General features: G+C 36.3%; 1 protein-coding gene across 7 annotated transcripts in view; it reads left to right on the plus strand.

The window, feature by feature from the left end:
* Window positions 1–25525, plus strand: part of TCF12 (transcription factor 12) — a 174612-nt gene that overhangs the window by 55555 nt on the left and 93532 nt on the right. For all 7 annotated transcript variants that reach the window (XM_042803706.1, XM_042803704.1, XM_032990141.2 and 4 more), the window contains exon 6: window positions 7485–7587. In XM_042803706.1, the coding sequence (XP_042659640.1) occupies window positions 7485–7587 (103 nt within the window). The remainder of the gene's footprint in view (window positions 1–7484; window positions 7588–25525) is intronic.

A 25525-nucleotide genomic window follows, 5' to 3' on the forward strand; every position in this document is an offset into this window, starting at 1 on the left:
GTTCAATGTGTTATGTCCCCTTTCCCCTTCCAAAGCTCTACCAGGTTAAGAATAAATAAACAAACCCTGTTTTCAGTTGTTCTCATATTCCATTCCTGCACACATAGTTTCTACCTATTTCAGCTTGATATGTGAAAATAAGCTAATTAATATTTTTGGAGCTCTGTCACAAAGCACGTAATTTATGGTGACACTTGGAGGGTACTTGTGCAAGCTCTCTTGACTTTTCTCAATAATACCTGAAATCTGAGGTAGTGATAGCTGCTTTTTCCCCACCATGTAGTAGGTGACCAAGTAACATATAAAGATACATTTCTGTCTTTAGGATATTGTAGTGGAAGATTAAAACTTGCTGATAGTGAAAGGGAATAAAAATTAAAACTAGAAAGTGTACAGTTCCTCTTTTCTGGTGCAGCTGGGTGATCTCTGCCAGCTAACTGCATTCATTCCCGTGTTTAACAAGTATTATACAAGTTTCTTGCACAGTAAAGCAAGATGAGTGGAAGTACTGCCTGTTCTCAGCAGGCTGGCACACATGGAGCCTGTGGATGGAAGAGGTGTGTGTTTTCTTGGTGTTTCAGATGGGTCTTCAGCTTCGTCTCTTAGCTTTTGGATTGTAGCAGGCAATTGATAGTAACATACATTAAATGGTCTAAGGAGTGTGGGGAGTCTCCCATCATTATCCATCTGCTCCGTTCCCCCTGCCCCTGGCATTTTAAGGTAATTTTTTGTTTGACCTGTGACAGACCTGTATGTTGTCCTTATGGAGGATGTTGGTACTGTTACACCAGAGAAAAGCAGGTTGCTGGTTGCATTTAATATTGGTTGTGTTAGAAAAGATTTGGTTATTGAAGAAGCTGAGTTGAATTTTGGTTTCTGATCATAATGCCAGTTGGTTGGATTTTTTTGTTGGTGTTGCTTAGGAGGTTTATACATTGTTCATTAATTATGTTCAGCCACAAACTGATTTATCCTGTAATTCCCCATTCTCTCACAGCAAAGTCTCTGTGCACATCTCTGGTTCATAGAGTTACAAACTGTGGTGTAGTTGCAATTGCTACATACAACCTAATAGTCTCTCTAGAAATAACTTGAGAGTAAGTTTTCAGACTTGCTTTGTTCTTGTAGAGTTGTCTGGAAGTTCTTTATTTTCAGTCTTAAAATTATTCAAATTGTATGAAGTATTTTATTTAAAAATGATAGACTGAATTCTTACAATACAGCTGTGTGGATCTCTGTGATTCTTTAGTACTTTTTTTGTCAGAAGTATATTCGGGAACGTATACATTTTGCTGTCTCACTGTGTCTTTCCCTCTTATTCTTGGGTGAGTACTTCGTAAAATTCATTTGGTGACTGTTTAGAAACAGCATTTGTTCCCAGCTAATGGGTTGCTGCAAGACTTAGTGATTTAAATGGAGTTCTACCATGACCTGTGACAATGTGATGTTTCTTGGTGTTTGGTTAAGATAAATGAATATAGTGCATGTAATCCTCAAGGCAGAAATTGAGACTACTCTTCTCTGGATTTATTGTTAGGTTACCTTCATTTTTGCAAGGTTCTTTCTGATCTCTATGTTCAATAGACCCAGCCAGGTTTTGGCTCTGTAGTCATTCCTGTAGGAGCCGTTCACAAAGACATAGACTCAATGACTGAAAAAACTCTTTCCAAAACAAAATGGTAGTTTATTTCTGGAAACACACATGATCAGATAATCCATAATCTTTTAAATTAGTTAGGACATGCTGGTATAGCTATTGCCCAGAGCCTCTTGTCTAATCTTTAGTCAGTGACTCACCACAATGTTCCTGAGCGTGGTCAGTCTCTCTGGGTCTGTCCATCTGTTTCTTGCTGTCTCAGCATCACACCTTTCCTCTCCCTGCACTCCTCCCTTGCCCCCACCCCCCCTTTTTTTTTTTTTTTTTTCACCTCTTGTTTGTCTTTAGAATGCTCAGACTAGTTTGGAGAGGCAGATAATTCAAAATAAATTGGATTTCAGCAGTAGATTCACTGTTGTTCATTTACACATTAGTCATTTAGATGACTGTTTCCCGATTCATATAACCATAGCCAAATTTAGCTTGGAAGGGACCTCAGTACTCCTGAGTTTTAAACAATTAATATTTGTTAGTTAAGATCAGCCAAACTGTAAAACTCAAGAAATTGGAAGCAACACTCATTAAATATAATCTTTTCATCTGTAGCCACATCAAACTGTGAAGTCAACTATTCATTTTAGTGAAATTTGAATGTCTTAAGTTTAAAGGTGATAATGGAGCTAAATTGTAAGTTGCTAAAATGCAAATACCCACTTACTGATAGCACAGCTTTGTAATGAGCCACAACTGGGTTGGATTTTGGTCTATTCCCAGGGACGTGTGTAGGATAGGGCTTGTGGTTAAGGGAGGAGAAACAAAGGGAAAAAACCTGTTTTCTCCAGTTTAGTGACTTAAGCAAATGAAATGCTGTGGAGTAGTTAGCCATACGGGAAAAAGTAGTTCCATTAAGTCAGTAAATAGATGGGAAAACTGTGTGCCATGTAGTTACAGTGTCTACTTTGTTTTTTCCAATAATACCTTGAAGTGGAAATAAGATGTACTTATTTAAAAACAAAACCAAAAAACCCACAGCTTTAGTTAGGGTCAGGAGTACAGTTTTGCTTATGTATGGAAAAATCCTGGTGTGAGTTCAGAAAATAATTACTAAGGGACAATAGTTTTATGTTTTTGACGTGGAAGCAAAAGGGAGAGGATGAATCCTACAGAAGCCCTGGAACTTGTGCAAAGAAAAAGGGGTAGGAACAGTGATCTGGGGAGGCCTTTTGGCTGCTTCTTAGGTGAGTTCTGTGATTGACTTAAACCAAAATGTCAGAACTTCAATGGTCATTGAAAGATACTGAGATTTAGGAGGTTAATTACCATTTTATTTTGTAAAATGAGGCATAGGCTTATTGTGTCAGGCTGTCCCTTATACTTTGTTAAAATAAACATGCCTAGTAAGGAGTGTGTTTTCTGGTTTTTATTGTTTTTTTTTTGTTTGTTTTGTTTTTTTCTTTTTCTTTCTGTCTTCTAGAACAATATATTTCTGTATACAACTATTTATGTTTTTGTAAATAGTTTCAGATTTTTTGACTCTGCTAACGTACCTGTGCATGGAAAATCCCCCTAATACAGACAATGCCTAAATCACTTGGAAACTTGGGGCATCTTATCCAGAAGAGATGCGAATGAAAACTGTTGCAAAGGTTGATATATTTTTTTTTTTTTTAAATTGATGGACTGAATTTATTTGAATTATTAGAGAACATCACTCTGATCCAGTGTAATATGTGAAAAATGAATAAAATGTGAGCGTTCAGTGTTGAGAGTGCCTTCACTTCAGTTAAATTGCAGTGCGAATTAGTAGTAGTCTTTCAGCTGCATTTCATGGCAGCTATTGTTAATAGACAATACTTGTTGCTTTTATTTGTAGATGTGTCTAACTTTGTCTTTCTGATTACAAGCATGCAGACTGAAATCCAGGGACAGGCCTGTTGCAAAATGGTGACAACAGTACAAAATGTTGTAAGGGAACAGTTAGCCCCCATTAGACTTTACTGGGGCTATAACAATACAGAAAGAAAAGTTTGTCTTCCTTTGGGTTAAAGCTTGCTTGTGTAGTAGCTATGTAAGAGGTTGGAACAAAGAAGATGGTTTTGAGTTTACAGCTATGGGATCTAATATTCAAAACCAGCTTTCTTCCCATACAGAGAAAAAAGCCCTGAGCTATCTGCAGTCACTTCAGAATAGGGTGCTCAGAACAGAAAATAAATTTGTCCAGTAACTCCTATTTTGCAGACTTTTCACCAGTTATTTGCTAAATCTCAAACTGTGCACTCTGATCCATGCTAGTCCATTGGTATGTTTGCTGGGGAGCAAAGGTGGCAGAAATAGGGAAGTATACTCAGCATGGAGTGTCTTTTCCAGCCTTTCTGTGTCAAATTTGCCTTGAAGGTAACAATCCTCCAGAGGGCTTTGGAAACCCACCTGTGGTCCAAAGAATGACATCACCAGCCTGTTCCAGCAGTCAGGTCAGAGTATGCATCATTAAGTAGAATAGCTTTTGGCATATTTTTTCTACCTCTTCCTAAGAGGTAGAATAGCTTTTGGCATAGATAAGTAGCTCCCATTTCTGCTTGGAGTCTGTATCAATATAGCTATGATGAAGTGAGTCCTCTTGGTCTTCAAAATTGCCATGAACTGTTTTCTGGGAAGGAAAGAATGAAATTTGGCAGTGTATATTACTGAGTCCAAAACACAGATTTGAAAAGGGGCTCTGGTAGAAATTTATATATATTCCCATCACCACCTTCTGTTGCTTTTGCTGTGAGGGATGAGTTGAGATGACAGCTGATGGTGTTTTCTCTTTGTTAGTCACACAGGTGGGATGTACCTTTTAATGAACCACTATCCTTTATTGGTGTTGCAGACAGACTTTTTAAGTCTCTGAACTGTGTTCTTCTTAAAGCAGTAAACATATGTTGTTAATTTGCACTATCATATTAGTTAAATACATTTTTTTTTTTTTTTAAGCCTCTATTGTATAACTGGAAGATTCCGGTAGCTTTTCAGAAGCTATTGGAAGCTCCTAATGTTTTCATCTATGATTGATTAAATCTCTTCCCAGTAGAACTTTATGCTGTTTGTTTTGTAAGTTAACAATACAGATGTAAAAGCAAGGAATAGTATCAGGAATGCAATTTTATTTGAATTACATTTTAAATGTGAAGAATGCTCTGAAATAACTCTGTGTAATTTAAATCACTGTCCTTAGAGCTCTTCTGATTTTGCTTAATTTACTTTTGTGAAGTGCAAAAGTAGTTTGTTAAATCAAAACTGCATGTGTTTGTGGTTATTTTGTATTCATTTAGTGTGAGTGAGTTATATGTGGGAATCAGCCCAGGGTTTCTAATCCCAAACAAAACTCTGCTGCTTGAGTTGATAATCCATAACTCATTACTGAGATTCTGAATAGCTGGTGTCAAGGATGGTGGCCATGTTAAGACCTCTTTACGTAGGTCCACTGTAGATGAAGGCTGGGAGGGGTTACTCTTTTTACAAGTGTAAATTCTGTTAGGCATGACAAAGAATGAAATGCCTGGCACAATTGATTTTAGTAAAGGAATTGAGTTCAAATGCAGAAAAAACAATTCTATTCAAAATTCTTGCATATACTTTAGTACATTTCCCCCCCCCCCCCCCGTATAGTAAATGTTCTGTTTTCAATGGCTTTAGTGCTGTGAAGGACTTCTTGGAGCATTTTCTAGGTAGATAAATAGTAGTTGATTTTTCTAATGGTGTAGAAATATAACTTTGATTCTGTGGTAATTGGATGCAAGTGCATTCTGGGAAACTGAGGTGGTATATGGAAACAAAATGATGTAAAGGATTATTTGGAGGAATTCTGATGGTAGAAGGGAGAATGCTGATTTGTGTAAACTACCCACTCAGTTCTCCAATGCCTCTGTTTTGGGGGAGGAATATTAATCCTGTACATTACGTAGATTGTGTTGCATGATGTGTAATTGTATGAAATGAGTCTTACTCTTATTTTCAGTAGTTTTACTATTTATTTTGTAAATAAAGATCTCTTGAGGATTTCAGTTGCTGGGGCTTATCGAGGCACCACTTTATGAATGTCTGAGATATAGATCCTCTTCTATCACTGATAGTGTACTTCCTAGTTTCTTTCTTTTAAAAATAAAATATAGTTGAACTGTTGTCTTGGGGAAAATATTTTTTAAAAGAACCCAGAATAATGAGTGCAAGCAAATAGACAAATAGGAAGCCACCTACTTAGGAGCTTTATTTTTTTGGTCCTCCATTTACAAATTAATATTTCTTTATTCAGCAGATCTAATTTCTTTTTTGTTTCATTTCAGCATAAAAATAAACCACATGTGGTGACCTTAGCTAGGAGCCATTCCATTTCCTCAGCAGCTGCTGCTGCACGCTGCTTGTCTGACAGACGGGGCTAGGTCACGGTTACCAGAGGACACCCTTGTGGTCATAACCAAGTTGTAAATGTCACTGAGATTGTTTCTGAATGCCTATCACATGTGTATCGCCGATTCTGAAGTAGATAAAGTCAGCCAAAGATTCATTTGGGAGTTGGGACTCCCAGAAGATTATTTTTAAAGCTGAATAGCAGCAAGAGTTGTGACATGCATCCATAAGCAGCAGTAGTGATTTGACAGTTATTTAGCCCTCAGTTACTAGCCCTTTGGTAGAACTGACAGCACGCCTGCAAAGATAGTGAGGCCTGTTTCAGCCCCATTAATGCTGTCTTGAATGTGTGAGCCTGCGGTCTGAAAAAATGATAAATGTTCAGTGATTGATGATTTTATAGTCCCAAGGCACTTGGGATGCTTTCTGGTAGCTGTGAACAATTTCCTGTCCCTCCCTCCCTTAATTAGGCCTGAGCTTTAGGTTTCTCTCTACCAGACTTCGAGAAGTAAGTGGGAATTCTAAGATAAGGTTTATGAAATGTTTTTCAAAACTTCGGCTACGAAGGAGGTCCAATTTGGAGTGTGAGGTCTCTCATGTTTTGGTACAGACTAAGTGATTCAGTGCATATCTGATTATTCTGAATGGTAAATGCCATATTCATACCTTTTATATGGAAAAATCTAAAAGCATCTTGAAATGTATAAAAGAGCATTTTAAGTAATTTGGATTATTAAATAATATGTGCATTCTAGAGCCTCTGTGTTTCGTGTCTCTATACCTTTGGCACAAGTTTTCAATAAGCCTATGTTTCCTAACTTGCATAAGGGTGACTCCACACCTGCTAAGATGGCTATATTAATGCTAGGAAAGTGCAAAACAGTATTTCCATTTGAGTCCTTATTTCCAAATTGGGTGACAAAATTGTTTATTTAATCACTATTTGAAAGTAAATCTTTTGTCAGTGAGATATGCTATTTAGTAATGAGAAGGTGTCAAAATGCCTGTTAGTCTGTAACATTAATAGCAGCCTGCAGCGGGAAATGGTATTTCTTCTTCTCATTTGCACTAACATTTTTTCCTGATGTCAGTGACTCTTCCTGACCTTTTTACTGTGGTATTTTATTAATGCAAACAAAAACCTTAGGAAAAACAAACAATTGAAAAACAGTTGTGAGTTCTTCAGACTAATTTTACTCCCTCAGTGGTTAGCGACGCAGCTCTAGGAGGATTCAAGTATTAAAATATCCTCAGTATTACTCGATTGTTAGAAATATTGTCTGTGAGGATACAGCTTATTACGAAATTATGTGGTTTCTTTTTGATGGGGGAGAAAGTAAAATGTGGGCAGGGAGTAACTTCTGTGAGATAGACCCAAAAGCCAACTTTTGTGATTAATGACCAATTGTGACTCTGCACGTTTAATTAGGAAAGTGTCATTACACTCAATTAGCTGGGCTGCCAAATAATCTGTTTAATACTCTGGTCTTTTTTTCTCTAGGGTTTTGCAGACAGTCCTCATTACAGTGATCACTTGAATGACAGTCGATTAGGGCCCCATGAAGGATTGTCCCCGACACCTTTCATGAACTCAAATCTGATGGGTAAGTAGGTAATTCTTTACGAGTATCCCCTCAAAGCCTCTTTGGTCAGAAAGAGACATTTTTCATTCCCTTGTCTAGGCCTGACATGTCAAGCATCTGGAAGTTGCTGTTTCTCATAGCAACAGTGACTTTCCTATTGAAATCTTTTTATGTTGGGCAAATTCCTCATAAAGGCCATTGTCAGGACTTTTTAGAAGAAGAAACCACCCAGATTTTTTCAAGTTGATCTAGGAAGCTGATACATTTTGATTTGATTTTTACATTTCTCTTGTAAATCCTAAGTTATTTTAAAGCTGAATTTTCAGTAACTTTTGCTGAGAAGACACCTATAGCAATTTTTAGTTTGTGCATTTAAAAAAAAAGTATTATTTTTATAACACTATTGATTCCTGAACTGTGTAGGAGTCTAGGCTTTTCTTCAGCTAATAATTTGATGTCTTGCCTCTAATTTTCTAATTTCTTTGATATGTGTTATATTAGAAACATTGTAAGTTCTGAAAAGTAGATGCAAACTTATATTTTGCTGGACAAATGCTACTGCGTCCAGGCCTGTCAGTGTCCAGCACTTTCTGCTTTTGAAACTGGAAAAACAAGCAAGCAAAATGTATGTTATACTGTGGGCTTAGGTACTGAAAGCTTTTTCTTCATGGCATTTTTGTGTTACCTGAAACATATTAATGTACTGATGGCATTGTTTGAAATTTTTATTCTCCCTATTCCAGTTTGGAGCATAGAAATGTTGATTTCAAAATATTTTTTGTTTGGCAATACATCGTCTTGGCATATTTTTTTTCTTCTTGTATCTTAAACTTAAGGATGACTCTGAGTGTTTGTTCTGAACTTGTACATTTGACATTGTTTCACTTATATATTTTACATCCTGTAGACATGACCTATTTTGTGATCTCAGCATTGTCCTTTTAAGACATAGCCATGGTAATCTAAGTGGATTACTTAAATCCAAATCCCGGTGGTCTGCAATTTCTTTTGGAAATCTTTCTACTTTAGTCAGTCTTTGTTTACTGTTTTAATTTTCACTGAAATTGAGGCAGACAAAGCACAGCTATTGCTGAAAACAGAATTTCGTTTAAACCTTCATATATGAACCTGAAAATATGTAATTTTTAAATAGCTGTTTCTGTAGTGTTTGTTTAGAGAGAGTATGTGTCAATTGGTCAATGATACTTGTATCTGAAAACAGTAAAGCTAAAATGTGGTTTCCCTTAATTGTTTTGATAAAGCAAAGTAGAGCTTCCCTCCAATACTGTTTAAAATATGTTGTCCTTTTTAAATACAAGAGACTGAAAAAACAAGTTACTTCAATTGCTTCTCCAGTATTTTGATTAGTAGCATGTATGGAATAGCTCTAGCCTTTGTAGCTGATACTGATCTTACTTTATGAAAATATATAGCAAAGTCTGATCTATTTATTTATTTAATTATTTATTAAATTTGTTTTACCAAAGGCAAACTATGTGCTCATGCTTTTATTTTGAGCCATCCGATTTCTAAGCAATATATGCCTTTTATATGAAGAAAATAATTGGTGCAACTGTATCTTCTTATTTTTTCAGTTTTATTGAAGAGATGGCTAGGTGATTTCATTAGACCTAATAGAATTACATCATTAATACAGATTTGAGAAGTCCCTTTTGAGATTGTTTTGTAGAGAGAATTAAGGAATTGCAAGATGTGTATGTGCCAGTCACCTACCCAAAGCAGCTGTGAACTGAAATAGTTTTGTAATGCTTTATGGCTAACAGTTCTTAATGATTTTATTTTGTTGGAGCAATAGCACTTAATTTCCTTCTATATGCATCAAAGAATTATAGGAAGCTTTCAATATAGATCTCTAAGAAATGCACATATCAAAACACTCTATGTATGCTTTTAAAAGTATTCCACCTGTGCTTTTTGGCTTGCCATAACAAAAAATTATATTAATTTTACTTACGTTACAGTATAGGATGCAGCTTTGTATATCATGCTTTCACATCATGAATTTTTGCAGCATATCTTAAGCTGATGCTGAAAGTTTGGAGAGAGGAATGATAAAAGCTACTTGAAAACATTGAGTAGTAGTTTTCTATGTAGTATCACTGTCTGTGTTCATGGATTTTTGTCTATTGAAAACAAAAATGAGATTTCTTCTTTAGCATTTTAGACAAAAAATTGTTATGCAGTTCATTAGTAGCAACTTGTGAGTACATTCCCATAAACAGAATGAAAACATCCATTTTATTAGTTACTGTAGATTATATTTAATGTGTTGATTGATTATTCTGTGAGCTTCCATCACCTTTTAACCTCTGAGGATAAGAACATGAACTTGATGAGCTTATAAGAAGTATCTCACTAGTCTAATAGGAATGGTGGAGTGTCCACACTGAAGATCTAAGAATCACATCTCTTCTTAACATTTTATCATGACTGAAATACGTCTCTGAAATAGTTAAAAACTATTAAAAAAAACAAAACAACAACAACAAAAAAAAAAAAATAACCAACCCCCAAAAAACCCCCAACAAAAAACAACAACATATTTCACCATTGCTGTCAACACTTAAGAGCACCATTAAAAGAAAGAATTGTGTGTCAAGGGGATGTTGTTATTTTGTGTATTATGTTCAGCCGTAAGCATATTTGCCTGAAGAGATAGCGGATTATAAAGTGCCACTGTCTTTCATGATGGAGCTCTCAAACATTTTAATGATCTTGTACATTGCAAAAGAGAGAAATTTTGTCTAACAAGAGTTGATAATGATTCAATAATGAACAATTTGCCACAGAAAGATGCATTTCCATATTCATTTAGATATTTTTTGAAGTGTTTTGCAGAGGAAGTAAAGCTATTATGTTGAATTGGTTAGTGTTCTTCACTAACGAATTCCAGAATTATCCTGTTGATTTGTTAGTATAAAAAAAGAAGGGCTGTTGCTTGTATTTTAAGTAAAAGCACTGAATCCTCTTGGCACCAGCGTAGTCTTTTGGTATCCATAGAGATATGAAGAAAATCAGGCTAAGATATATTGGTGGTATTGTAGCTCCATTTAGACTTCATAATCTTTGCTTATTCAACAGTTTCTGTTTTAATTACATTCTAGAAAACTATTCACAAGGATATGAGAATCTTTTCTCTGTAATTATGCTGCCTTTTAGTACACAGCGTACTAAAAGTTGAGGTCAGTTTTTGCTAAGACCCTTAAAGCATATGGTATTGTATCTTCTGTTGTACTGTTCCCTGGACTTCATTCTATTTAACTTTTCTACTTCTGCTTACCAGGAAGAAAGAAAGCAGATCATTCTTGAACATAGCTTAAAGGGGTTTTGTTGGTCTGTCTTGAAAGTTGAAGTGGGTAACTTAATTTTTTTTTGTGTGTCTGTCTTTTTACAAGAGGTAGAAAAGATAAAGGCAAAACTTCTGTCCTCGGTGTTCATCATCCATGTGCTACACGGTGTCACAAGCTTGTACATGATAAAAAGTCATTAAAAAATTTAGACAATAGGGAGTGAAAAGATGGTGGCTGAATATAAGCTCGCCATGTTGAAATCGGTGCCTTGAAGTAGAAACAGAGATCATTCTTCAAAGTTTTCTTTACAAGTATACTTCCTTATTTCCTCATTAATTCTTTAACTGGTTGCTTTACAGTTTAATTGGGTTATATTTTAGAGCCCTGGGTGTTCCTGAACTAGCTACAGGGTTTGAAGACCTGTCAACCAAGATAACAGGAAACTGTCATAATTGGAAACTCTGAATGTGTGGGAATGGGGGATTTTAGATCATTTGCATCTTCCTGACCTCACCTACTCACTGATGCTAGTAGACCATCTGCAGGGCTGTAGTTGCTAGTTTGGTTCATATCATCTTTTGATGTAACACTCACCCCTGTTAGTATCCTAGTGGGGTGGTAACTGTGCTCCTCTTCCTAACAAACTCACTTCTGCTTCAAGCTATGTATGGCCATGGTATTTTCTTATGGACTGTATTAAGAGTATGCAGAACCTGACAGTGCAGCGAAGTCAAGATACACATCAGTCAGTATTTATGAAGGAGGGAGTAGAAGCTTGTTACATTAATAAGAGCTATAGATGATTCAGATGATTAATCAAAAAATAGTTTCTTATACTCTAACTATTTATAGTGTGAATATAAAGGGAAAGCCTGATTCTTGTCCGGGCTGAAGTAGGTGAAAGACCCAAACATAGTACTCTCTAATGGAAGCAGAGTAATACATATTCGGTTTTTTTGCAGTGTGGCTTCCTTTAATGTTGGTTGTACTTGATGGGCTTGAATCACTCAGGTGGTTTGTCATCAGGCTTCACAAAACAGGGTTTGCAAGTAAATTACATATCTATATACACCATTTATTTTATCCTCTATTAGTGTTTAACAGTGTTGTATCAGTGTAGCAGGTGGTTAACAGGTATGTACTGGGTAGAAACTGGAGAGTGGAGTGAAGGGTGGCGGGAGCATAGGTGTGCTTGATTGGTTGAAGCCAAATTCCATGATTTTTCAAAGGTAGTCTTTCAAGTTACTGTGGAAGTAAAGACTCATTTTTGTGGATTAATCATATAAATGAGTGATCAGTATCTGGATTAGGATGCCTTCTGATTTTAGAGTTACTGTTAACTTAATTGACTTGATTGCCTGATTGTGTACGTTTGTAAGAATGATTGTGTTTTTTCCAGTGCGTCTTTCAAACAAGTGAAATTACTATGTCTAATTTTTATTGTAGAATCTGTTGTTTGACTTTTAAGTTAAAAACTCCAGTTAGCTTGAATAGAGTGATAAGTATGTTTAAAGATTAACATTAGGGACATTTTTTCTGAAGCAACATGGTAAATAGGTGAAGTCTCTGTAAGCTTTCCAGTATTGATACTGCTCTTGAACAGGTGATGTACGGCTTTTAAACCTCAATGTGAGGAAGGTTATTCTCTGTAAAAGGAGAGGCTTTTGAACTTTAAAATACAATTAAAAGAGGGCATGCATCTGAATTGTTTCTCAGTAAAGAATCTCACTAATCTTTGGGAAAACTGCTAGTCTTCTTCCTCAGTAGCCCTTCAGTAAAAGCATTTTGTAATCAAAAAGATAGAGCTTATTATTGAATGACTTCATGATGGCGAAGGCAATAGTAGGAATCAAGAAAGGGTAAATAGTTATTAAAATGGCAAATGTTATGAATGATGCCATTACAGTTTTTGCTAGGAATCTTGTTTTAATTACCTTTTAGGAAGGAAGAAGGCAGATACAAGTAGTGAGTTGGCAGACCTTGCATTTGTCCAAAATAATAGTTAGATTTCCTTCAATTGCCTTCTGTAGTCATTATTAATTTAACACATGGAATAAAATAGGCATCACAATGGAAATGATCTCCAGAGACATGAGTAATAGCAAGATTGAGTTGAAATAATTTATATGCAGTTACATTGGTATTAACTTGGAGAATGGTAGGGACAGAATATTCTGTATCCTTCAGAGAATTCATTAGGAGGAAAGAGGAAAATGTTACAAGAAGAAAATGACAAAATAGGAGCACAACAAAGATTATGACAAGTGCTCCAGTTCATCTCATTTAACAGTAGCAGGACAGTAAGTTGAAAGAAAGTTGTAAAAGGATAGCTAATAAGCTTCAAATAGTGCATAATTATCTGTCAAATTTTATTGTAGGCTGAGAGTTCAGAAAAATTTTTCTTAGTAGAAAAGATGCAAGTAGATCATCATCCACAGTTACAATACTTAGGGGTATGGGGTCTTCTTCTCTAAGAGATGGGTCCACCACAAACCATATACTGTAAACTTTCTGTGCTGGAAAAGTTCCTTGAAATTAACTTTACAGTAACTGGCATCATGCAGTTTCACAGCATTACATTTATGTTTTAATCAAATCACTTGTTGTTTTGATTATGAAAGCTAAAAATATCAAGATGCTGACTCCTTTATGTGTTTATATATCATAGCTACTTTTCCTAAAGTAAGTGTTGTCATTGCTTCACCTCGGTAAATCTTCATGTTTTGTTGCTTCAGGTAGGCTTATGTTTTTTTAAAAAAATCAGTTGTTTTCCAAATCACTGCATATAATGAATCTGGCAAATAGAAGATATACATTTAAATTTCCTTCCAAGAATGTATTCCTTTGGGGCATGTCACTCTGCTTAATTGCTTGATTGACACTGGGTTTATAAATTGGCTAAAAGCCTAATGTGATTTCTGTAGTATTGTGGGTTTTAGAACAAAAATTTCAAACCCAGAGTAATGTTTTAAGTTAAATTTCAATGATTTCTGCCTTTCTCCCAGATTATACATATCATTTGCTTCATACATGAATATATAAAATCTCTATAAATAAATAGAGATTTTGTTGTTGTTGTTTTAAATGCTAGCAATGCTTTTTTTCTGGGGTGTTTCTGGACCTGGCAGTGCCCTAGCTCTGGTGTGGTGTGGTGGGCAGAGGCAGGCTGTCATCAGTTGTACCTGTAAAACCTCGGAGCTGACACTGGTTATGGCTGGTGCAGAGCTGCCGACCTGCTGGCTGAAGCTTTCTAGGTTTGTGATGTTTTGTATCAGTTGGTACAGTTTCAGATTTACCTTTTTTATTTTTTGGTATTTTGTTTTTCCCCAGGTACTACATTAAATAAATTCCACTCGCACCAAAGAATTGCTCTCATCTGCTCTTCATTTTCCTTTTGTGAAAGCTAATGGGTTTCTGGGAAATTAAATTACACAGTCATTTAGTGACAGTGCTAAGTGCAGGGCATTTTTACCCTTGGGTTTTTGCTCACAAGGGTGTCTATTAAGCTTAGTTTTCCCTTCTGTTTACAGTAATATTTCAACCAAATAGCTTTCCCAACATTTCTTTAAATACAGTAATACCTCAAGGCTTTCTACAAATGTAGCGAGGGACTCGTGTCCTTTGTAACGTTACGCAGTAGTAGCAGGTGTCCACTTGTGCTCTCTCCCCCTTGAGACTTTCATCATCTTCCTAGTTAGCAGCTGTGGCAGAGGGGCCCTGACACCCCTCCTCAGGTGGTGCTCAGGTGTGGGCCTGCCAGGTAGAAGCGTGGCCGCAGCTGCCTGCCTGCCTGCTCAGCTGCTGCCCTCGCTGAGGAGGCCCCGTGCCCGGCCAGCTCCGATGCCGCTGCGGGCAGGAGGCCCCGTGCCCGGCCGGCTCCCCGCCTTTGGCAGCACCCGGTGCAGGGAGGTGAAGAGCGGGGTGAGCGGGAGCACAGTGGTCGGCCTTCCCCACTCCCGGTCGGTGAGCCACTTGCTGTGTGCGTATGCCAGAGTGGTGAGGCAGTTTATCCTTAAAAAGTATGGGTTGCCACAGGTACCTTCACAGGTCTCACTGGAGTCTTCTGTGTGTCCCACAAGCAGAGCTTGCCATTCTGGTGGCCCACAGGCACTAGTGTTGCTTGCACTGTGCACTAGTGGGAGAAAAAATGGGACCTAGTGTTAGTAGTGTTGCAGGAAGATGAAATGTTGCTTTCTTCAAAAAGGCCTCACACTTAAACACGGAATTATTGTCATATGATGTACTTCTGAACTGCCAGTCTGCGAATTTAAGCATGCAAGTCTGTGGCTGTTAAATTTTGAAACATTTTAGCCCTGATAAAATTTGTTCTGCAGAGCTTGGTTTTTAGTTAATGCAGTCTGATACATTTGAGTGTTGACTTATTCAGTGTACTGTGCCTCTGAAAAAGGGGAGTAAATAGTAATCTGATGAAATTTTTAAGTCTTGCATTTCCTCTTTGTTATAACATGTCAGTTTAGCTGCTGTAGGGTATGTTTATCTGTTACAAGGCTCATCAGTGCATGAAATGCTGAAAGGGCATATTTCTCTCCTGTGGTTTCTGCCATCCCTGGGCACTTGTAGATGTGTTCCAGTGGATGGGATCAGCTGGGTGAAGCTGTAGGATTTTAAATTTCAGTCTGTCTGAAGGCACCAAGCTCTGTTCCAGGGAGAAGGGAGGAGGGGGTGATTCTTTCCCATACTGGTGATGTAACTTCCCCATGAGGCAGTTGCTTAGGGATCTACATAATAACTATTATCCTGTTCAAATAGGAGACTGTAGAAAGCTCACTGGTGATTAAAAGATAATTTTGTAATTTTTCATGGCTTGTCTTTGTTTTGCAATAAAGATGTTTGCTTATTGCCAGGTGCATAAAAATCATTTACTTAATCTCTATTTCATTCCATTAATTTTTTTTTCATTCTTGCGTGCATGTAGCTATAGCCCGTCAGTTGCTAGCAGTCCAGTTTCTAATAAATGCAGCAGCCTGTATCCAGTGATTAAATTCTGAACTGATCAACCAAAATATTGTAACTAGGCTGCTCATGCCAAAACAAGTGGCTTTTGTGATTTGGAGCATTATAGTATTTGCATTAATATGATCTGAAGTTAGTTTTCTTTAGAGGCTGGGTTTTAGTGAGTCAAATGTTTGTTGCTGCTGGAAACCTGACTTTGTTTAGATACACAGACACCTCAGAGGGGAAAGAAAAACTGATAAAATTGAACAAGTGAGCCTATGAAAGATGTAGTTTTATTTTTTAGGTTCATAAAGGTGTTGAAACTCTAGTACTATTGTTTTTAGGAGTTGCTTGAGCGGCCACTGCATTTCCCTACAGTTGCTGTAGGTGTGCAGTGCTTCAGCTGTATAGTGGAGTAATGGAACTAGTATCATCAAAACAAAATTAGATTTTTTAATTTGATTTTGAAAATAATGTCTAGACACTTTCACTTCAGTCCAATATTGCACCAAACTTTTGCTTCAGAAAGTGGGTGAAAGATTTTGATGTGACAAATGTGCAGAAGACCAGATAAACTGCAATTCATTCTGTTAGGTGATGGTAATACCTTGCTTTATTTGTGAGGCATTCTTGGTTTCTGTTTTTTACGCTTTTCTGAAGGCTAACAGCACTGTGGCTTTCAGATGGGTGTTCAGCTTCTAGTGCATATATGTATATTGGGAAGTCAGCTGAAAATTCTGCAGTTATTTCTTAGGCATCCAGATGGAGGGTCACTTTATAAAATTGAAACTGTGTTATCTTTATGTGTGGAAACTTTACCAGAATGGCATTTGGTGGAAGGAGGGTGCTGTTAGGGCTTGTTTTTTTTTTGTTGTGTTGTTGGCTTTTTTTTTTTTTTTCCCAAAGATGCTCACAAGGGGTCCCCCATCTGAAGATGAAGTAGGAGAGACAGTTATTACATCATTTTATGTGATGTGGTCTTATATACAGAATTGGTAGAAACTAACAATATTTGGCATTACTGATTACTTTAATGAAAGCAGTAGCCTTGAATTCAGTGATTAAATAAAAAAGGTTAACTGAAATGGGAGTGGGAAAGAAACACAGCGATTACTACTGAAATAAGTTGAGGCTGATTTTGCAATTTTTCCTAAAACTGCTGAGGTCTGGACATGAGTCTTAGAGGTAGATGGGAACCAAGCACACTAAAATATGTAATGTGTAAATGTAAAATGTGTAAATTGAGATTGTACAGACCATGTGCAAAACCAGTACTGTTGTCATAGTAACTGTAACAAAATTTTAGTTACCTTCCCAGTGTAATGGGGACCTCTAAAATAAGCCTGGCACTTTAGGCACAAATGCAATACAAATAAGACATCTTGCAATTTCTTCCTTTTACACAGTGGGACATAGAAAGCAGAAGCTTCAGAGAAACGTGTGACTTGTTAACAGTCTTGTAAGCTTCAAGGCTGATCCCTAGGGTCTGCATTGAATACCTAAGTGCATGATTGTATTGTAAATAAATTTGTATCATATTTAAAAAAAGTTCTGCAGAGATAGGAAAAGAGTGTATTTGTAGACTCTTTATCAGGGTACTGCAGTTTTAAGTACGCTTTCTGCATTGCAGGAGCGAAGTGAAGTTTGCCTCACTATTTTGCTGTGATAAATAACAATTCTGTTTCTGATTGGATTAATTTATTTCCCATTACATCATTTATTTGTTACATATATTGCTAGTCCATTACAAACTGTCACCTCGGATTTAAGTTGGTTATATATTTATTTGGAATCTTGAGGTACTTTCCAACTTAAACTACAGGCTGCTTGATCTGCTTGAATAAAGATTTACAAAAATGAATTCCTTACAGAACCATATTTCTTAAATATGCCTTACCTATCTTAAAAGCCACACTGCCTTATGAAATATTGCAGAGAATCTTCTGATCATGTCACCGAAGCTTCAGCAGAGTTTGCAGAAGCTCATAAGTGTGTTATACTATAGAAAGCATTTAGCACACCTTAATATTCTACCTATCAGTAAAAAGATGAGATTTCTTTGCATATTTATAAGTTATTTTTCCTTTAATTTTAGAGATTTTGTTTCCATGTAGATGTGTTGCTTTATTATACAGCTTCAAGTTTGAAAGATACAGAAATTGGTACAGATACGCAAGATGAGAAACTGAATTCTTGCTTAGTTTCCAGGATACAATTCTGTCTTACTTAAAGAAATATCATCCTTTCATCTGACATGAATTAAATCTATCTTCTCAGGGATAGGTGAGGTGATATTTTTTTCAGCAGTGCTATGTTCTGTGGCGAAGTATCTGCTAATATATTTTACCATCACTGAAACCATTTTTGCTTTACATCTTCTGGGATTGATATTTTAAAGCTTAAATAAATGTCACTAGCATTACTAGTGTTTAAAATATTACTTTATAAATAACAAAGCTGAGAAATCCACATGCCAGTTTTTTTCAGGTGTCTGAATCCATCACTTTTCTGAGTACTTTGGGTTGATCTATGAGAGCACAATCTGAAGTCAGTCGTTCATGCAATGCTCAGTTTACCTTGCTCTGCTATGTTGTTCTTGCCCAGCAGTTCTGGGAGCTTGGGGGTTATTTTGTTTTGTTTGATTACTGAGAGTGGTGGGAGGAGGAGCGATGATTGGCTTGTCTTTCTGGTGCTTGGCTGCATTTCCTTTAATTTTTTTGTTCACTGCTTTTATTCATCAATGACAATTTATAAACAGTGCATGTTTCACAATTATTTCAGCCTTGAGTGCCAAACAACTGTATGATTTTGTTCCTTTGTTTGACAGCTACCTGGCACTAAGCCTTGTGCACAATTATAATGAATATTTTTGTCCAGTATATGTGTATATTCTTTGTTTCAATTACATTTCTAATGTAATAGCAAAATACATCTTCCTAGAAATGTGGTGGAAAAGTTATATGGTTAAAAAAAAAAAAAACAAAAAACAAAAAAACAAAAAACAAACAAACAAAAAAAAACAAAACAAAAAAAAAAACCAACAACTTTGTAAAGCTGTTAGACAAATTGAGTATAAACCTGTTCCTTCAGTATTTTGGAACAGGGGATAAAGGGAGAGGTGCCAGAAGAGAAATACTGCTGGTGGTTGTTGGTTCAGTGGTACGGTTGCAAACTATGAAAAGAAATATGATTTGTTGGCAGAAGGAAAAAGTCCATGTGTTTCTCCAGTTGGTAACCATTTTATGTAGGGTAGTTTGCTTACATATACACTATAAACAGTGGGCTTTCAGCAATATAGTTAGAACAGAGTAAAGGTAAAGAACAATTTTTTAAATATGGAGAATTTTCTGTATTAATTTCTCTTGTTTTACCTACCTAGAAGAAAATTTGGAGCACAAATGTTTTGAACTCAAGATACTGACTTTAGCTGGTTCTTTAGTGCTTGGTTGACATTCTGCAATGTGAGAGGCAAGCTTCCCTGTTGATTGTAGTCCTCTGAGTTTCTGTTTTGTGTACCTCCCCCTCTTCCCCCAGCACAGACACAGCTTGGTCTCATGATAAAGACATAGTGCAAATGCCAGTAAACTGATGTGAAATAAAACATCAAATTGAAAGGCAGTGATTCATCAGGAGAAAATGTTATCCAGGCCCCAGTAACTTTTTTTCCTTCTCTTAACCTGTGCTCTAAAGCATCATTATTCCCCTGATAATAATCTTCAGCACTGCTATTCAACTAAAAGCTATGTTTTTAAAGTTGCCACTGCCCTTCTGTACTATCTCTCCTATTTTCTTGATGGTACTTTTATGCTGCATTCTTGATTCTTAATGCAATCCAATTATCTGTCATTGGTCCAATTTATTTCCTTCAAAAAATGCCAAAACATCAGAGGTAGAAAATGATGTAAACTTTAATTTACACTAACATCATCAACAGACTCATCTGTCCTCAAATCTATAGAGTATAATTTTACTGTAGTTTTACTGTGTGGTTAAACTTGTATTTTTGTCCCTTGAATGCACCCATCTGTATCAGTACACTGTTCCACCTGAGCACTTCCATCAGGCTCGCACTCAGCTGCACTTTGGGATTTTTCCTGTCTTTACCTGGCTTGTCTGTCTTCCTTGGTCTGTTGACTTATTTGACTGTTTTAAGAAAGACCATTTTTTGTAGTTTCATGCGGATGTGTTGCTCTTTGTAGTTATATTTTCTTTTTGTTTCCTTCATTGTAAATACATAAAAAAAAGGTGTTCAATCTGATTATGGTCTGTTGTTGCTTTTAGTATGGTACTTGGCTATAACACCTGACTGAAATTTGGAGCATATTAGTCTTCACATTCACTCTGGATTTTTTTTATGGTTCTTTCTCTGTGCACCTGTGCCAGTGCTGTCCGTGGGATACCATGGTAGAGGAGTCTGTCTTCTGTTCCAGTGTGGCTCTTTTTGCTCGTTTGTGAGACATTTGTACGTTCCAAACTGGAATCTTTTAAGTGGTCTTTAAGTGCAGATTCTGAACAGAGGTGCTGTGCAGGACAGTAAGTATTCTCCTTCACAGGACAAATTACTGTGCACTAGATTTGGAAGATCAAAACTGTTTGTTCTCAGATTGCAATGGAGGTGTGGTAATGCATTCTCTGATCCTCTGTTAGAATAGCTAGATGTTGTGGTGAATGGGCAAAAGGTTTATAAAAGTCACTATAGGAAAGTGTTTTAAGGTGGAAAAATAATAATTTACTGATGGCCAACTGCTAAACAAACTTGCAAGGCTATGGCTTAGTTATGTTGGAGGAAGGAATATGAGCCAGATGTCAAAACATCCTTCAGTTAGACTCTGAAAGAGTGAGTTTGAATGCAAAATTAATAAAAATTTCCATATTTTTATGTTAGGTCAACAGCGTGAGTTCAGACATGATGAAGAGGAACTTGAGTTTTCCACTGCAAAAAGCAAATTCACATACACATTTTTAGTGTCCAATATTTTGTTGTTTAAATCATGTCCTTTTTACTGAAGCTTCAGATGTGTGTGGATACTTTTCAGAACGCTTGATCCCTTGTAGCGTGTACCATGCTGCTCAAGGCAAGAATCTTTAGATGTCACAGTCATCTTGCCACACATGATGAATCACTTTGCCTAAAGATTTTTCTGCTCACAAAGCCCTTGGGGTGGTTCTGTCTCCCTAAGGATGTTCTGTTAAACTAGCCATCTGAGCTTACTCTGCTGTGACCAGTTTAGAAAGTACTAAATCCAAACTTTTCCATGTATTATTTCTGCTTGTAAATAACAAAAGTGTTCATATTGTATAAATACATATGCAGAGGACGCTGCTGACCAAAATGAGAAATAAGGCACAAAAAGAACTAGTTGGTTGGTTATTTTTTTTGTTTGGTTGGGGTTTTTTTTATTATTTTTTTTGTTATAAGAATCATGTGAAGTAATTGTAACTGCAGGACACTGTCCAAAATGTGTTTTCTTGGTTTTTTTGTTCCTCCTTTCTTTCTTTATTGCTAATAAACCAGTGTGTGTAATTAATTTCAGAGTTTTCCTAATTGTGTCTCTCATTTGGATACATTCTTTAATTATATTGGCCTGTAAGACAGGATTAGTGGCAGCTGATAATAAAACCTGAAGTTTCAAGATACTGAATAGATATCTGGTCAACTGTCTCCATTCAGGGGTCCATAATTTTGCTATGGGGAGCCTGAGGGACCACCCTACAAAGAACATGTTAAAAATACTTCTTAATTTTATTAGAATCTAATGCAATTCATGCTTTTAAATAGTTCAAAATTTGTAGCAGCTAAACTGAAATTCATACCTGGTTGTTCCATTTTCACATTTGGTGGTCTAAAATGATACGCATTGACTATTTTGTTGTGACAAGATGCATCCTTCCCATTTTTGCAAATTTATAGAAGTAGTATGTCAACAAGAAGAAACAGGAAGTGATAAACTACAGCAAGTGAATTTTATTTTCAGCTTTCTTTTTGGATTTTTTTTTCCTCCTCCTTAATTATTTATATTGTTACCCTTCCTACCTTTTTGCTTTTGACTGTCTTTTTGATAATAGGTGTTCCTGTGTTCTCCCCTTCTCGTGCGATCAGTGGAGTCCCCAACTCTCTCTGTAGCCTGTTCAGGGTCTGTTGTCATGAGGAACAGGAGGTGGCCCTTCACCTTCTCTACTCCCTGCCCCTGAGAAAATCCACCTGTTCTTCACTGCAGACTTTTGCAGTGTTTTAGAAGGGGTGGAAATGTAACTGCAAATTACTAGATAGCCATATTTCATCTTTTGCATTTGTACAGAGAATAACCTTTTATAACTTATGCTGCCTTTCTCCTGTCTGTCCAGTTGACCCTTTTCAAATATTTGCTTAAATAAGCATTGTTGGGAAAGCTGCTCATTTATTTTCTGTTTTGCAAGACAAATCTAAATAAAAAATTTTTCATGGACTTCCCTTTTTCCCCCTAGGATATTGATTTTTTTTTTTTTTTTTTTTTTTTTTTTTTTTTAGAGTAACTCTCCATCTTATGGTAAATGTTTTCATTATCAGGAACAGCCTTTAAGTATAAATAGTTCTAAGTGGTATAGGCATTCTCTCTGTTCTAACTTCAAAATTCTTCTTTCTGTTAAGAATGTAAAAGAAATCAACCCCTTAAGGAGAAATTCAGAAACTACTGTAAAAACTAAACCCGAAACATTCCTCATACCTTTCTAAAAGATTAAAAAACAAAAACAAAACCCAACCAAGCAAACAAACAAAAAAACCTAAACCACCTCATCCTCAATATAATTCCAACTCTTCTTTGCAATGAGACTTTTACTGATAGAAGATAAATTCTTGGTCCTTTTCCTGATGTTTTTTAAAATTTCTCATTGAAAACTTGGGTTTTGTTAGTTTTTTTACATTTGCAACTTTGATGGCTACTGGAAATTCTTAAGTATATGCAGTCTGTGTCACACTGAAAAAATTGTATTGGAATGAAAATTGTATTTAATACCTGAAAGTATAGCATGATTAGTTATAAAAATGCTTATTTTGAAGTCACAGCCAGTTATGCCTGACTAAGGTTTAATACTCATTTTTTATAATGAATCCAGCTGTGAAGCCTGAATGGAAATCAGACAGCTTGATGCTAACAGCTGATCGTAAGGAATCCGGTTAGGCAAAAAAGTAAAATGAATAGTTTTGTTGACCCTGGATAAAGCTGAGTAACGTCAATATAGGTGATCAGATAAAAGGTACCAGTTAAGCAGTAACTTGTATCTATCTTGAAAGCATTCAATTTAGCTGGATTTGTATGTTTTTCTATTAGTTAAAGAATATTCTTAGTAGTGTTACAGGATTACTTTGGATTTGAATGCTTTTACGCATTAAGTTGCATTTACTAAGGGAAGTGTATACTTAATATTAGCTATGTTTTTAGTTTGTAGCTCTATTTGTTGAATGAATTTTGTAAAGCTTTTTTTAATATTGAAGAAGTGTGTGTCTTTTGCTTGTCATGGTGACATTTGCATTAACGTCATCTCATTTAACCATTTTTACTCAAGAAATCACAAAACAGTTTTAGTTTTAACTATCAACTGTCATAAGTTCCAACACATTTTTACCTCTGTTAATTGTAAATACTATTTTTGCTATATTTGTGATACTAGTTGCAGAAGTCCATTTCAGGTTAACCTTGTAAGAAGGTACTGTTGCACTGACAAGATGAGTTGGGGTTTTTTAACTGTTCCCTGACTTCTAGCTCCCTCTTTCCAAAGTGGTGCTTGTCTAATTTTTGGTGAATTAATAAATCACGGCTAAATCTTTCAAGATAAATTGTACAAATTTATACATTATCTACTTGTGAATTGTACATAATGTTTTGTTGAAAACATTGCTTCTGTGTATTTTAGGGGTAAGAATTGTAGTATAAGCAAATCTTCACTGCAGTCAGTTGCTGTAGGAAATGACTCAGGAGTTATGTATTGGTTTGTTTATGGATTAAAATTTGCATTACTGTTGTCATGACTCCACTGATTTGAACAAACTGATTAAAATCTGTTACTGTTCTCTTGATGTCCTTATAGCCTATATAATTTATGTAACAGTTGGATCCCTGATACCTGTGCCATGTACTTTTTAAAAAATCGTTTTCAGAAGTTCACTAAAATTTGTCTCTGGTACATTTCATGCTGTCTTTGTAGAAATCTCCTTGCTCATGTAGAAATCTCCTTGCTCACAAGCAGTACTGCCTTTTGCCATCTTGGAACACCCTTTCCTTTGAAGTTTCTCTGATAAGTCTTATCCTTTTGCGGTCTTGTTTCCATGGATTGAGCTGATTCCCTCACTTTCCATGTCCTAGGTTTTTTAGGTGGAATTGTGTCATGAGCAAGCACAACCCCACTTCTTTTCACCTTAGTCAATGAGAAGAGAGGCTCAGTTTTGTCTGAGGATCAGAAGAGGTTTAGTGTCTGGGGTGTGCCTCCTTCCAGAGCCACATCTGTCTTTGACTTCATTCATGTAGCCTTTAGCACAGGGAAGACTGGTGAGGTGCTCAGACTGTCCTGGACACTTGTTCTAACTGTCCCCTTGTTCTCCCTCTTGCTTAATGTTTCCAGGTAAGAGTAAGCTTTATGGAGGCTTTTTCACTTTAGATGAAATTCTTTGTCAAACTCCTCCCAGCCCCTTCTATTGTGTATGTTGCCAGCTGTTAGTTTTTTGCCTCTTAAGAGATGTCAAGGCTGTAGCATAGCCATCAGCTTGCACTGTGTTGCATATGAAGTGTGACTAATATTAGTACTTATTTCATTAGATGACATTTTTAATTTCTTTTCAAGAGCTTTCAAAACAAAAGAAGTTGAATTTAAAAAATGTTTTTATTAAAGATGATATTCTGATTTTAACACTGTAGGTTCCCCAGATACTGCAGTAATTAACATTCTGTAAGTGCTCAGAATAGAACTGGTCATCAAGCCCTTAATTTAATGATTTATTGATTGATGATTTTTGTATTCTGGTGAGGGAGAACACTTCCTCATCTGCTGCTGGTCAACATAATTCTGTAAAAGAATGTGAATATTCCTTTGGTATTACTCATGTTTTTTCTCTAACCCTTCTGTGCTCCTCTGTCTAACACCACCAAGTCTGCCACCTTTTTATCATGTGGAGTTTTTGGATTATAGAACTCAGATTTGGCCTTTGTGAAAAGGTGTATCATACCAAGACTCTGAACTGAGAGCAGAATGCAAATGCCTTTGTGCATTTTTCTGAGATCTTCAAGATAGAGAAGGGAGGAAGCCAACAAAAGATAAAAGGGCCTGCAGCAGTACAGATCACCAAATGATGTAGATTCTAACTATTAAAAAATGTGCTTTCTGCTTCTGGCATGATTTTTTTTTTTTTCCCTGCTTGTATTAATGAATTAAAGTATGCTTTAGCACCTTTGTATAGCCTCCTGGATGGAAAGGAGGAATTACCATTGACCTAAAGCAACATGTAGTACTATAAAGTGCAACCTAACAAATATATTCTTATCGTGCCTACAGTACTTATTTCTCCAAGTAGTTCTCAGCAATTTATGCTCAAAAGCAAAGCTGAGGTGGTTCAGTAGATGCTCGACTTGCTTGATTTAACTGTATAATTGAGGTGTCTGCTCTTCATATAACCACTTTAAGAAAAACAGAAGTAAAACTATGCTCTTTGCTCTGATACC

Source organism: Tyto alba, unplaced genomic scaffold, assembly GCF_018691265.1.
Source record: "Tyto alba isolate M040663 unplaced genomic scaffold, T.alba_DEE_v4.0 Super-Scaffold_41, whole genome shotgun sequence".
Classification (NCBI taxonomy): Eukaryota; Metazoa; Chordata; class Aves; order Strigiformes; family Tytonidae; genus Tyto; species Tyto alba.